This window comes from Coenobita brevimanus, chromosome 14, assembly GCF_032717465.1.
Source record: "Coenobita brevimanus isolate Jiangsu-jjx chromosome 14, ASM3271746v2, whole genome shotgun sequence".
Classification (NCBI taxonomy): Eukaryota; Metazoa; Arthropoda; class Malacostraca; order Decapoda; family Coenobitidae; genus Coenobita; species Coenobita brevimanus.
In genome coordinates this window covers 56,460,230-56,474,400 of record NC_136967.1, presented here as the reverse complement: position 1 = coordinate 56,474,400, position 14,171 = coordinate 56,460,230, and the positions used below count along the sequence as shown (strand labels likewise).

At 45.3% G+C, this 14,171-nt stretch overlaps 1 protein-coding gene across 1 annotated transcript in view; it reads left to right on the top strand.

Moving 5' to 3' along the window:
• The window catches only part of LOC145389727 (protein trachealess-like), a 184,914-nt gene that overhangs the window by 30,932 nt on the left and 139,811 nt on the right, over positions 1 to 14,171 (top strand). The window contains exon 2 of the mRNA XM_080264925.1: positions 5,593 to 5,634. Coding sequence (XP_080121051.1) covers positions 5,593 to 5,634 — 42 coding nt within the window. The remainder of the gene's footprint in view (positions 1 to 5,592; positions 5,635 to 14,171) is intronic.

Below are 14,171 nucleotides of genomic sequence, written 5' to 3'. Positions count from 1 at the left end.
CTTCCTTCCCCACACCTCTGCTCATCCCCACCTTCATTCTCCACATCTCCCTGTCCTTCGTCCCCCATTTTTCCCCACCTGCACCCCCTCACCACATACACCCCTTTGCTTCTCCCCCCCCCCCACATCTTCCCACACGCCTGCCCCACACACACTTCCTTTCTTCCCCGACCCTCTTCCCCACCACCACCTCACCTCTCCCCTGCCATTCTTCCCTGTGTGCCACCCCCACCCCCAACCAACGCCTCTCCTTTCTCCCCATTCACTCCTCTCCAACCCCACCCCATCTCCTCTTGTTTCGCTCTCTTTCTCTCTCTCTCTCTCCTCATTCCTTCTAGTCTCTTTCTCAGTTCGTTCCTCTTTCCTCCTGTTCTCCTCTTCCTCCTACCTCATTCTCTTCTCTCCTTTCTCCTTCCTTTCTCCATTTTCACTCCTTCCTTCCTTGTGTTCTGTCTGCATTTTATTTTCCTTAATTTTTTTCCTTCATCTTCATCAGTCTCCACCTTCAGTACTTTCCTTCCTTCCTTCCTTCCTTCCTTCAGTTTCTCTTCTCTCTTCCCCTCCCTTCCTCTTCCCTCCTCCCTTTGCATTCACTTTCTCTACTCCCCTCTTCCCCTCCTTCCTTTCCCCTTCACCTTCCCTCCCCACTCACCCACTCCCCATCCTTCCCTTCCCTCCTTCCCACTTCCTCGTCCTTGTCATCCATCCCCCCGTCGCTGGTGCTACTGTTACGTCCGTTGTGACTGTTAGCGCCTTCCCTGTTACTCTCTCCGTTCCCCTCGCTCGTTCTGTTACTATCTTTTGCTGTTACTGTTATTGCCCTGCCTGTTCCTGTCATCGTCCCAGCTACTGCCCCCGTTGCCGTTTGATACTGTTGTTACTGTTACTCCCTCCCCCGGTAATGCTATCGTCCACCTGTTTCTCCCATTACCACTGTTACTGAGCGTTACCAATACTGTGACTGCTACTGTTTTGTTCGTTTCCGTTATCCTCCTGTGTACTCCTGTTACTGCTGTCTACCGTTAATGACTGTTACTTCCCTTAGTATTTATCGTGCTATCTGTTACCCCCGTTACTACTCTCACCGTTGTTATTAATCGTTACCACCGTTGTTACTGCCATCTCCCTTGTCCTTCATGTACTGTTTTCCTCACCGTTGTCTACTGTTATTGCCTGTTTCTTTTTCCTGTTGATTTCCGTGTGTTGATCACTTCTGACATTGGCTTTTGTGTACCTTGTGTATGTGTGTGTGTGTGTGTGTGTGTGTGTGTGTGTGTGAGAGAGAGAGAGAGAGAGAGAGAGAGAGAGAGAGAGAGAGAGAGTGCAGTGAAGTGCAGGGAAGTGTAGTAAAGGAAAGGGAAGTGCAGTGAAGTGGAGTAGTGGACTGTAGAAGGTAAAACTGGACTACAGGAGCTAAGGGGAGAGGAAAGTGCTCAGACGGATGGGGTGAGAGATGGGCTGGGTAGAATAGGGCCAGACTGGGGTGGAAAGGGGAGATTTGGGGAGGAAAGGGGAGATTTGGGGAGGAAAGGGGTTCTCTGACGGCTAGGGTAAGACTGTGAGTGGCAGGAATGGGATGGGAAGGGTAGGGAAGGGTAGTGAAAGGTAGGGAAGGACTGTAGGGGTATAGGAGGGCTGTCAAGGGCTGTGATGGGGGCTTAAGGGGGCTGGGAGCGGCAAGAGAGGGCTGGGAGTGGGCTGGGAGTGGTTCAGGTGTTCATCTCGCGTCTCGCATCATTGGCAGTGAAGGACATATCAGAGCTCTAGGGGCTTCCTGTCTCTCTCTCTCTCTCTCTCTCTCTCTCTCTCTCTCTCTCTCTCTCTCTCTCTCAAAAAGAAAAGCACAAAAAAGTGTGATAAAGAGGGCATTTGAAGAGAGTGTATGAGGAAAAGGGGAAACTGTGGCCTCATAATTCATACACTACAATATATCATGTCTTTCTTGGCACATTTACACACCCACCCCGCCCACACCCCGTTCCTCCAGCCCATAGCCACACAGCACCGCCCTCGCCCTGTCTATCCCACCCACACCAATTTGATCCCATTCAGATCCCACCCATACCATGTTCGTCCCACCCACATCAGTTTGATCTCACTCACATCCCACACACACCCTATCCATTGTACCCCCATCTCACCCTCATCAATTTTATCCCATTCATATCCCACCCATACACTATTCATCCCACCCACCGCCCACCCACACTACCCTCCTCCTGTATGTCCGTCCACTGCTTTTTCATCTCATCTTCCTCTTCTTTTCCCCCCTCCCGTGGTCTCTCACTCTCCTCATCCCCTCCTTCTCCTCCTCTCCTCGCTCTCTCACCCTTTTTCTTGTACACTCACCCCACTCTTCTCCCACCCCTCGGCCTTCCCCTCACCCCCTGCCCCCTCTTCTCCCTCACCGTCCCCTTTCTTCCTCTCACCGTCCCCTCCCCATCAGCCTCCACCTTCTTTCTTATCTTCTAACCTCACTTCCTTTTCTTTTTTCCTTCACCCACTACTACTCCCCGTCATCCCAGAGCTCCTTCATCTCCCCATCTTTCTTCATCCCCACTTCTCCCCTCACCCTCATATCACGTACCCCCTACTTCTCCCTGTTTTCCCTTACCCCCTACTTCTCCCCATCTTTCCTCACCGTCACCCCTCACCCCTTTCTTCCCTCACCTCCTTCCCCATCTCTACCATCACCCCCTGTTTCTCCCCTCACGTTCTTCTACCCTCGTCCCCTTTCTTTCCCCTCACCTCTCGTCCTCTTTCTTCCTTTCCCCTCACCTCTCGTCCTCTTTCTTCCTTTCCCCTCACCTCTCGTCCTCTTTCTTCCTTTCCCCTCTCCTTTCCTCCCCTTCTTCCCTCGTCCCTTTCTTGCTTTCCCCTCACCTCTCGTCCCATTCTCCCCTTTCCCCTCCCCTCGTCCCCCACTCGCCCGTCTGCTGGACGTAATGAGAAACAATTAATTATGCTGAGTCGGCTTGTTAACTTTGTGCTGATGTTCTTAACTGCCTGTTGTTGGAGTGATTGTTTCCATCCCCTTCCCTCTCCCCACACTCCTCTCCCCACCCTTATCCTCCCCGCACACCCTTCCCACCCGGCCCCCACCCGCCTCCACACCCACCGCACCCCCTCCACGCCACGCCTCGTCCTTCCCTTGCCCCGCCCCGCCATTCTCCATCCCACTCGTCGATGAAGAAGCTGGCGGTGCAGTGGTTAGCTCATTCATCTTGCAACTGAAAGAACCCGAGGTCATTTAGTGGGCCGCTTAGACTGATGGACACAGTTTCGATCATTCCTTGTCCTTATTCATCGAGCAGTATTTTTAGGGACCTTGAGGTGACATTGACAGTTGCCGGTCTTATTTAAGGGGAAGGTTAGGACTTGGAAAAAAGCTCATTGTCTTTCTCATTGACCCTACGCCCCATCCCGTCACACTGCACCTCAAACTTTTCATTCCTGCATCGCCCCACCACAACCCGTCCCACCCCAGTTCGTCAGCCCCCAGCCTCTCCTTACCTATCTCCAACCCACCAAACCCCTCCCCACCCTGTTCCTCCCCAATTCTTCACCCCCAACCTCTCCCCATCTCATCTTCACCCCATCCCCACCTACCTTCACCCCAACTGACCACTCCACCACCACACCCCCTGTTCCTTGCGTCAAACCCCCACTCCGTTATCTTGTATCTCAGCTTAATAATGAGTGATTGGTGTGGTACTGATGATGCAGTAGTGTGGTGGATTATACTAGTAATGTTAGACACCAATGTTTGTTCGTATGTTAGAGGAGTGGAAAATAAAGCTAGATGCCTTTCTTTACCTCCCTTTGTTAGTGGTGGGGTTAGAGAGTTAGACAGTAATGTTAGATACCTATGTTTACCTTATTAGTTGCTTTACTGGTCTGAGAGAGGGTTAGGTGATAATGCTAAATGTCACTTTATTATTACTACTTCCTTTAAGGGTTACAGAATATTGCTACCTGTACTGATGTCTTTACTTTCATTTGCTTTACTACTCTTCTTTATCTTTTATCGTTTCCTTACGCTGTTTATGATTCCAACCCATTTTGTTTCATAGTAAAAATTGGCAGAGATAATGATGATGATGGTGTAGGTGAGGATGATGATGATGATGATGATGATGATGATGGTGATGATGATGATAATGATGGTTTAGATGATGATGATGATGATGATGATTTTGTTGTAGTTGTAGATTGAAATGCTTCTGTGTGTTGTTTTTGTTGTTGTAATGTGGAGTTGTTGTTGTTGTTGTGTAATAATAAAACTTTGAACAAAAACATTTTACCCATATGCTATTGAATCTCTCTCTCTCTCTCTCTCTCTCTCTCTCTCTCTCTCTCCCTCCATCATTTTCCTCACATCCTATGATTCACTTATCTTTTCTCCCTCTCTCTCTTTTTCTCCCCCCTTTTCCCTCGTTTTGCTTTCCCTCTTCTTTCCTCCCCCACCCCATCTTCCCTCTTTCTGTTCTCCCTCTTTCCTCCCTCTCCTCCACTTAATTCTCTTCTCCTCTCCATCTCAGTCTTTCCTTCCCCTTCACCTTCCCTCACTCTGTTTCTCGCCTCCTTCTTTCCTTCTTCCTCCTTCTCACTGCCTCTTCCTTTCCCTCATCTTTTTCTCCTCCCCATTAATCCTTCTTCCCTAACTTCTCCCCATAACTTATTTCAACTACTCACCCCTCTCTCCCCCTACTCTCTCTCCCTCCCTGATCCCTTCCCCTCCTACCTCTCACTCTTTCCCGGTCCCTCTCTCTCCAGCTCTCTCCATTTTGATGTCTGTTTCTTGCTTCTCTCTCCCCATACCCCATTGCTCCCCATTCTCCTCATTCCTCACTTCTTTACTCACTCTTAATACTGTTTTCATCTCTCTCCCCTCTCCCCAGGCTCTCCCTTTTCCTCCACCTCTCACCACCCCACCCTCATTTCCTTTCCTCCTCATTCTCTTACCTTTCCTCCCCACCTCCATTCCTCCCTCCTATCCACCCCACTCAGCCGTTCATTCAGGCTCTTCATTCTTCACTTCCATCCTCATTCGTCAATCCTTTCTTCCTTATTTCCCTCTTCTATGACTCCTCCGCTTTCTCCTTGGTTTTCCTCTCATTTTCTTTCTTCCCTCTTCGCTTCTTACCCTTCCCTTTCCCCCTATTCTTTCTCCCATTCTCTTAGCTCCCCCATTTTCCTCTCCTTTCCTCGCTTTCCCCTCCTTTCTTCACCATTCTTACCATTTCCTTCTCATCATCATTCTCCTCATCTCCCCTTTTTCCTTCACTCCTCCACCCACTTTCCTTCCCATTTCCCATCCTATTCTCCTTCCCATCTTACCCTCCCCTCAACCCTACCCCCTCCATCACTCTCTCCACTCCCCCCTCCATCACCGTCTCCACTCCTCCTCTCCATCACTCTCTCCACTCTCCTGCCACCTTCCACCACTTTTTCCCCCCTTTCACCACTCGTCCACTTCCCCTCACCACCACCCCACTCCCCTGGCCCCCTCCACCGTTTTCCCCCCTCCACCTCTCCCCACTCCACATCTCCACAATTCACTGACTCACCTGTGTTCCTCTCCACTTGCAGCTTCGCCCCTGACCAGCAGTGGAGACAGTTGCCCGATGGAAGGTAGGGAGACGCCGAACAACTCACCCTATCTTCACTCTTTCCTCTTCCACTCTCACTCTTACTTCCTCTCACTCACACTTACTCGTGACTATGATGATAAAGAAGTGAGTTAGCTTTCGTCGCTTTGAGTCACCTTCATTTATCTCTTTACACCCTTCACTGCCTCGCCTAATGTTTTCGTCTTACTCATAATACAAGAGTTACGCCTTGTTCAGTCACCTTATGTCACCTGTTAATTAACCCACACCTTAAATAACTACCTCTCCAGTCCTTTACATTTACGTTTGACTAAAAATAATAGTCACGTTCCACACCTTGAGTCACTTCACCCTTACTGCTTTCTTACTTAACCACGTCCTGCCAATTTTTCAGATATTTCGCAGTAAGATAAAATTGCTTATAGCATTATTGAGTCACTCTTCACCACGTCTGATATTGCACCAACCTTACTTATAATTAGAAAATGATTTACTTATAAGTATTTTGTATCCTTAAGTTACCCTGAGTCACCCAGTCACCTCTTCATGTTTGCTTGAGTCAGGTGAAGTGGGACTGAGAGGACCTGAGTCATTTTCCCTTTAAGTTTTACGCTCCACTGACTCACCTGCAACACTGACTCATCTGCAACACTGACTCATCTGCAACACTGACTCATCTGCAACACTGACTCATCTGCAACACTGACTCATCTGCAACACTGACTCATCAACCACTTCACTCCGATGACCTGTGTTGTTATTTGCAGATGATTACATTCACCTTGGGGAAGAAATTTCAAAATGCTGGTGTTAAGTACAGCTAAAAAAAAAGAATAAAAATAAAATAAAATAAAAATCAGTGTCTCTCCTGAGTTATATATATTCGTCTGGAGGTATCAAAGACAAAAAGGAGATAATAATATTAATAATAATAATAATAATAATAATAAATAATAATAATAATAATAATAATAATAATAAATAATAATAATAATAATAATAATGGAAGCGATGATAATAATAATAATAATAATAATAATAATAATAATAATAATAATAAAAGACTAAGAGTTAATGTGTAAGAGGCAGATCAGTGCCTCTCATTACAGTCATTAACCCATTCAGTACAAAGACGCCTATTACAGCTTATTTTATTGTACTAGGCCTTTGTAATGAGGAAAATACATGGCAGGAGGAATACACCCTGAGAAATACATAACAAGTTGAGGGAAATACAAGTCACCTGGCCCTGTAGACACCTGACTGGCTAGTGACTGGATGGGTGACTGTGTGTGTGGGAGGGGGTAAGACCCTGGATTGGCACGTAAGGCTAGAGTTCCATGTTAAAATTTCCTTCTAACACCTTTACAGTCCTGGTTCCAGCCTTAGGTCCCTCCGTTCCTTACCCTTCGTTGGTTCCATTTTAGGTCCGACGCCAAGGACTGTTTTAGGTGACCGTCTATAATTTTAGGATACTGTTTTAGGTGACCGTCTATAATTTTAGGATACTGTTTAGGTGGCCGTCTATAATTTAGGATACTGTTTTAGGTGACCGTCTATAATTTTAGGATACTGTTTTAGGTGACCGTCTATAATTTTAGGATACTGTTTTAGGAGACCGTCTATAATTTTAGGATACTGTTTTAGGAGACCGTCTATAATTTTAGGATACTGTTTTAGGTGACCGTCTATAATTTTAGGATAGTGTTTTAGGTGACCGTCTATAATATTTGGATACTGTTTTAGGTGACCGTCTATAATTTTAGGATACTTTTTTATAGGTGACCGTCTATAATTTTAGGATACTGTTTTAGGTGACCGTCTATAATTTTAGGATCACAGGTAAGGACAGTGTTGGGTTACATTCGAAACTCCCGTTGTCGATTCCTATTCAAACTCCCTCCAAGCTAACAGTGTAGTATTATCTCGAAATTTATTAGGATATATATATATATATATTTTTTTAAGTTCCTCTCGTAGCCTTCCCAAAGTCCTCATCCTTAAACCAACGTGATGTCTTTTTTTTTCATTTTTTGTTTTTTCTTCAATTTCTCAAGGTTCATTTATAGGTCCTCAGTCCTCAGTAAATATATCCTCAAACTCCCAGCTGTACTGTCTCTCCAAAGTTCGTATTTCAAGTCCCACTCGCAGTTAAAATCCCCACTTTAGGTCCCCCTCGAGGCCAGCACTCAGAATGGAGAGATGCTACCTTTAGGCCAAGTTTGAGTGTAAATAGTATAGACAGATCCACGAACATGAGTAAAATAGCCTATAGTCTTTTCACCTTAATTTGGCCGAGATTTTCGTGTAGCTCAATGGCAGAGAAAGACGATACTATTGTTCTACTTACATCCCATAGCACTTCTTCGTGACTAGCATCATTTTCAGTATTATTTTTGTTTTTAAAATATAGCGCAGCATTCAAGGTGGAGGGATGGTAGTTTTAGATCGTTAGATTATAAGGAGTATAGCTAGAACACACACACACACACACACACACACACACACGTACTGAAGAAGTTAAAGTGTGATGAGTTAACCGAAGAGTGCGTTCAATTTCCACCATAAACGATTGTGAGGAATTAACCAAAGAACAATATATTCCCGATTTCAAAAATTGTGATAAATTAACCAAAGAGTGTGTTAAAATCTCACCTGTAATGTTAAAATGTGGTAATAATTGTTGAGGTTCCGCCATTCTTCTCTTTACGCTCTCCGACGCTTGGCGATTTTTGTAAAACTTTGATCGTAAGGAGAAGACGTAAAACGAGTGAAAATCTAATAATCTCTGGGACTCCCTCGCTCCCCCCTCGCTCCCTTCAAGATTTTTCCTCCCCTGCTCCACCCTCCGCTTCCTCCTTCCTTCTCCTTTCCCTCTCTTTCCTCCCAGCTCCCCCTGCACCTCTTCCTTCTCTTCCTCCATCATTCTTTATCTTTCTTTCCTCCTCCTCCTCCATCCTTCTTATTTCCTCTCTCCTCCTCCTCCTGCTCCTTCTTCCTTCTTATTTCCTTTCTCTTTCCTCTTCCTCCTCCTCCTTCCATCTTCTTTTTTTCCCTCTCCTTTCTTCTCCTTCTCCGTCTCCCAGTTCCTCCTCCCTCCTCCCCAAGCTCGTCTCCTCCCTTCCGCACCTTCCCCTCCTCCTTCCTCCCACCACTACACATTTCCCTCTTCTTTTCCTTTTTTTGTTATCCTTGTCTTAAACTTACACAACAATTACCTGAGTTAAAACCTGCTTTATAACAGACAACATCGGAAGGACTAATAGATTTCTTGCTGTTTGATTTCCTTTGTACCTACCTTTGTATTTTCTTTCCCTCCTCATCTTCACTTCTTCAAATTATTTTCTCCACCCTTCTTATGCCTTTCTTCCTCCCCACTCAACCTTCTCTTTCCTTCTTCCTCTTTAACTTCGTCTCATCCTCACCACCTCTTGCTTAATATTCCTCTTCCCCCCACCCCTTTCTCTCTCTCTCTCTCTCTCCCCTCTACCTATTCTCCCTCCCACCTCCACCCCATTTCTCTTCAGCTTCATTTCATTCAATCTCCCCTTCCACCTTCCAGTTTCTCTCCTCTTCCACACTCTTCGCACCTCGCACGTTGGCCACCTCCCCACCTGCCCTCCACCTATCCACCTAACCCCTTACACCATTTCTCCACCCAATCCACTATCCTTCCACCTCTTTAACGTCCACATCCCACCTCTTCTCCATACTTGCTACTTCCCACCTCTTCTCCATACCTGCTACTGCACAGTCCTTTCTTATCTTGTATTTCACATCAACTTCCAACTTTCCATCCACTATCCACTCCCTCTTCCTATGTTTTTACCCTTCCCAGTTCGTCCTTCTCGTCTTCCCCCTACCCATCTACTTTCTACTGTCTTCTCATTAATCTACCTCTTCTTTGCTTCACTGTCTACCCATGCCACTCCTCTCTCCACATTTCCTCCACCCCTCCTTCCATTTTTCCGCCTTCTCCACTTCCAAGTTCTTCCTCTTCTATCTATCTCCCTTTTTCTTTACCCTTTATCTGTTCCACCCTTTTCTCCACCGTTCTTCCATTCCCCATCCTTTCTCCACCTTTCCTTCACCCCCCTTCGTCTCCACCTTCTCCACTCACTCCCAACCTCTTCCTCTTCCACATGCTTCATTTTCTCTACCCCCTTTGCCCACTCCACCCAGCTCTCCTCCCTTCCTCCTCCTCTCCCCTTTCTCCATCCTCCCCACCTCTCTTTCTCCTCCCCCAACCTTTTTCTAAATCCATTGTCCGTTCTTCCCTCGGTAGAATGACGTACCCTTTTTTTTTTCTTTCTTTTTCATTTTCTCGTGGTCATTTTTGGCTTCTGGTGCGATTATGTTGATTGAATTTTCTGAGAACAGTGAGGGCTTGCGAGTGGTGGCGGTGGAGAGGAAGAGTGGGGACAGTAGTGTTGGAGATGGTGGTGGGGAGAGAGAGAGAGAGAGAGAGTATAATGAAGGGGGGAGAACAGAGATAATGACGAATGGGGGAAGGGAGAGAGGTGGAGAGGTGGAGGAAAAAGGAATGGTGTGTTGAGAGATAAAAAGAAAAAAAGAAAGATGGGTAGAACAGAAGATGGGAGAGGAAATGGGGAAAGTGGAAAAGTGGAAGAGAGAAATGTGAGATAAAAGAATGTCTGAGGAGAAGGTAAGAGACGATGTTAGACTAAAGAGAGTAGGAAATTGCAAGGGAAAACGGGAAATGGGGAAAGGTTGGGAATGGGGAATGGTGGTGAGAAATGGAGGGAGAATGTGGTGATGTGGAAGGTGCTGGGAGTAGCAGGATGGTGGGGAAGATGGGGAGGGATGGTGTTAAGAGGAATTAGAGGGCTTGGGGAGGAAGTCTGAATGATGTTATGGGAAGAATATGAAACTGGAGAGACTGTGAGGGGACGGAAGGGAGTTGGGGAGGAAATGGAACGGGGAGGAGGCTGGGAAGGAGATGGAAGAGGGTTGGGGAGGAGATGCTAGCTGGGGAGAGGGGTTAGAATGGAGATGAGGTGGGGAGTTCTGGAGTAGACAGCGGTGAGATAGTCGGGGAGGAAATGGAGGGACGTGGAATTTGGGGAGAGGAGATGGAGAGGTTGTTGGAGAGGATATGGAGGGTTGGGGAGATGAAGGTGGGGAGGTTTGGGAAATGAAGAGATGCCGTTAGGGGTATTGGGGAGGGGAAACTTTGGATGAAGGGAAGGATGGGGAAGGAAGGCGAAGGTATGTCTAGGTGTGCTGTGATTATAATGTTAATGGGGACACATTTGAAGGAGGTGTAGGGATGAGGAGGAGGGAGGTTGTTGAGGGTGTGTGTGCTGGGTGTGAAGGGAGGTGTGGGTTGAGGAGGAGGAAGAAAAAAGTTAGTGTTGGGGAAGACAAGAATGGTAAGGAGAGACAAGCAATAGGAAAGATATATTTAAAAATGTTTGTAAAAAGAAAATAGAGGAACAATATTAAAAGAATGGAAACAGGGTGAAGGAAGGAGGTGAGGAACAAACAGGAAAATGTACGCAATATAGGCAATCAAGAAACAAGGAAAAATTATATTACAGTTTTCCTCAGCGTGGGATAAAATTGACTGATTGTGTAATGGTAAAGTTGACTCATAATCAGAAAAGAATTGTATTTTGTTAAGTCCAAATTTGTCTTTTTCAAACACAGGATGAAGTCCAATGTGTACAGTGTATGTGTAGTAGTGTGCGTGTATACCTAATCTACAGAGTGTGTGTGTGTGTGTGTGTGTGTGTGTGTGTGTGTGTGTGTGTGTGTGTGTGTGTGTGTGTCAATTAGGAGGTATTCAGGTGAGGCAGGTAATTGTTGGGCCTCCTCTGGACCCTTGTCTCCCCCTCCCCCCTCCATGATGACCCTACCTCCCTTCCATGTCTCCTTGCCTCCCTCCCTGTCCCTCTCACCGTCTCTGCCTGTCTCTCTTTTGCCCTCCTCCTCACTCTCCACGTCTCTGTCTGTCTTGCGTCCTTCCTTGCACCATCGTAGATCTCCCTTCTTACTGTTCTCACTATCATTTCTTTTACTTCCTTAAACACATAGAAATCTTAAGGTGTTTGTATACCTATGAGTCACCTTAATTACTCCCTATATCTTACCTTTCCATCTTCCTTATCTTCCTCCCTCCTCCATACCACCTTACCTCCTTCAAGTTTCCTCCACCTTCATCCTGTTTCTCTCTCCAGTTTCTCCCTATATTTCTTTCGTTTTTTCATTCCATATTTTCTTCTTACAGTCCCTTATTTTCTCCTTATTTTCACCTTATTTTCACCCTTATTTTCTTCTTATTCTCTCCCTTATTTTCTCCTTTCCGTCCTACCTCATTCATGTCTTCTTGCCACCTTCTTCATTTCCAGTCTTCCTCCCTTTCTCATTTCTTTTCTTCCTATTCCCACCTTTTCATCCTCCCATCTCCCTCATTTCCTCCCTTCCTTTCTGCCTGTCTCTGTCTTCTTCCTTTTTGCTTATCTCTTTTCTGTCCCTTAACCCCTTTTGCCCGAGGACGTAAGTTATGCTTTTTTATTATTATTATTATTATTTTTTTGCTCTTAGAGGATTTTATTTGATATAGAACTGAATGTATTAAATGTAGTTCCCCTCACTCTCTCTCTCTCTCTCTCTCTCTCTCTCTCTCTCTCTCTCTCTCATGTATATAGACAGATAGATAAATAGATATAGATAGATGTCCATTGATAGGTGGGTAGGTAGGTAGGTAGACAGTTTGGTATGTAGGTAGGTAGCTTGGTAGGTAGGTAGGTAGAATAATCGATAAATAGATAGATCGATGGATAGATAGATAGATATAATTTGATACTCCAGTCATATCTACCATTCAGAATCAAAATATCCTTCCCTTAATATTCAGTCCTTTCACTTCTACTTGTTATCCTGTACGGGCGATTGTCGGAGGGTGCAGGGGGTGGGGGAGAGTCTTCTGCTTTGCTATTCCGGCCTTGAACTATCCTAATTAGATACTGCTATTCTGTCTATTAATATTAAACCCAGACCACCTGCTAGGGCCCTCTAGGTCTGGGTGGTCTGTGTATCTTGTCTTTTTAACTCTTTCTTTTCCTTCCTCCTCGATGTCCGCTCGCTTTTTTTTCTCCCCTCCCCCTCTTCCCCCTTCCCCTCCCCCTCCCTCTCCCCCTCCCCCTCCAGCTCCCTTTCTTGAACCGTCATTAATCTTGTTATGAAAATGGCCGGGTGGTCGATGCTGTATTGGCTTTGTATTCCCTTGTATACCCTTTGTACTCCCTTGTATACCCCATGTAAATCCTTTGTACTCCATGTATACCCTTTGTACTCCATGTATACCCTTTGTACTCCCTTGTATACCCTTTGAACTTCTTGTATACCCTTTGTATTCCGTTGTATACTCTTTGTACTCCTTTGTATTCCCTCTGTACCCACTTCTATGTCCTTTGTACTCCTTTGTATACCCTTTGCACTCCTTTGTAAACTATTTGTACTCCTTGTATACCCTTTGTACTCCTCTTTATATCTTCTAATATTAACTATAATATTTTGGTTCTAAATTCAACCAACGTTCCAATATTCACAACCAGGACACCTTTTATATATTATTCCTACAAACTTTTGATTTTATGCAGCTTCCCGTCGCAATGAAGGGGTAAATGAAGGCTCTGTTTAATATCTCAGAATCCACGTGGTTCTCTCTGTCTTAGGAATATCGTAAGAAAGCGAGAAGATACGATAATAGGTGTCATCGTAGTGAAGGGGTTAATGGCAGAATAAAGAAAGAGAGAGCTATAACCCTACATCCTTTCCACAGCACTTCTTTGTGACTAGCATCATATTCTAGTGTTACACTCTTGTTATAGCCCGGCATTGATTTTGGAGATTTGAAATTTTTATGCCTAGTTAAAGGGAAGAGAGTATAGAGTATAGGAAAAGGTGGACTCATTGTTTCCGTGGCGAAGTGTGGCCAAACTCTCCCTTAGTAGAAAGGTCCGGCTTGCAGTGAACCAAAATAAATTAATTGAAGTGAGGAGTTAAGTTTTCGGGTTATATTACGTGTTACATGCATAGACGTGAACATTCTTTATTGTCCATACTTCGTTCATCGTAACTTGGCAAAGAGTTCACGCCCCTCAAAAGGCCTCATAGCATATGATTGGTGGACAGTGGAGTTCGAGGGGCGGGGATTGCTTTATGATATGTGTTTTTCTACTGGAACTACTAACTCTATCGGCAACATTATAAAGCATGTTTTTGGTTTTGCATGCTGCAGGTTTATTGCGGACTGTATACTGGAGTTCATATTGACACCAGTAAATAATCTGATGAATGAACAGTTCGTGAAAAAATGGAGTAGCTGTCTAAGGCAAATCTGTGAGGCCAGCATTTGTCGAGTAAGAAGAAAGCTGTTCAAGACACGCATTAGTGGAAATAACACTTTCTTTATGCTTCGTAAAATGGTTAACAGACAAAAATGAGAATATTGATGTTTCACAGACTGTACAGACAGGAATAGAATCTTTTACTCTTTACTGTGTCTGCTTCACACTTAGGGCATCTCCGGTA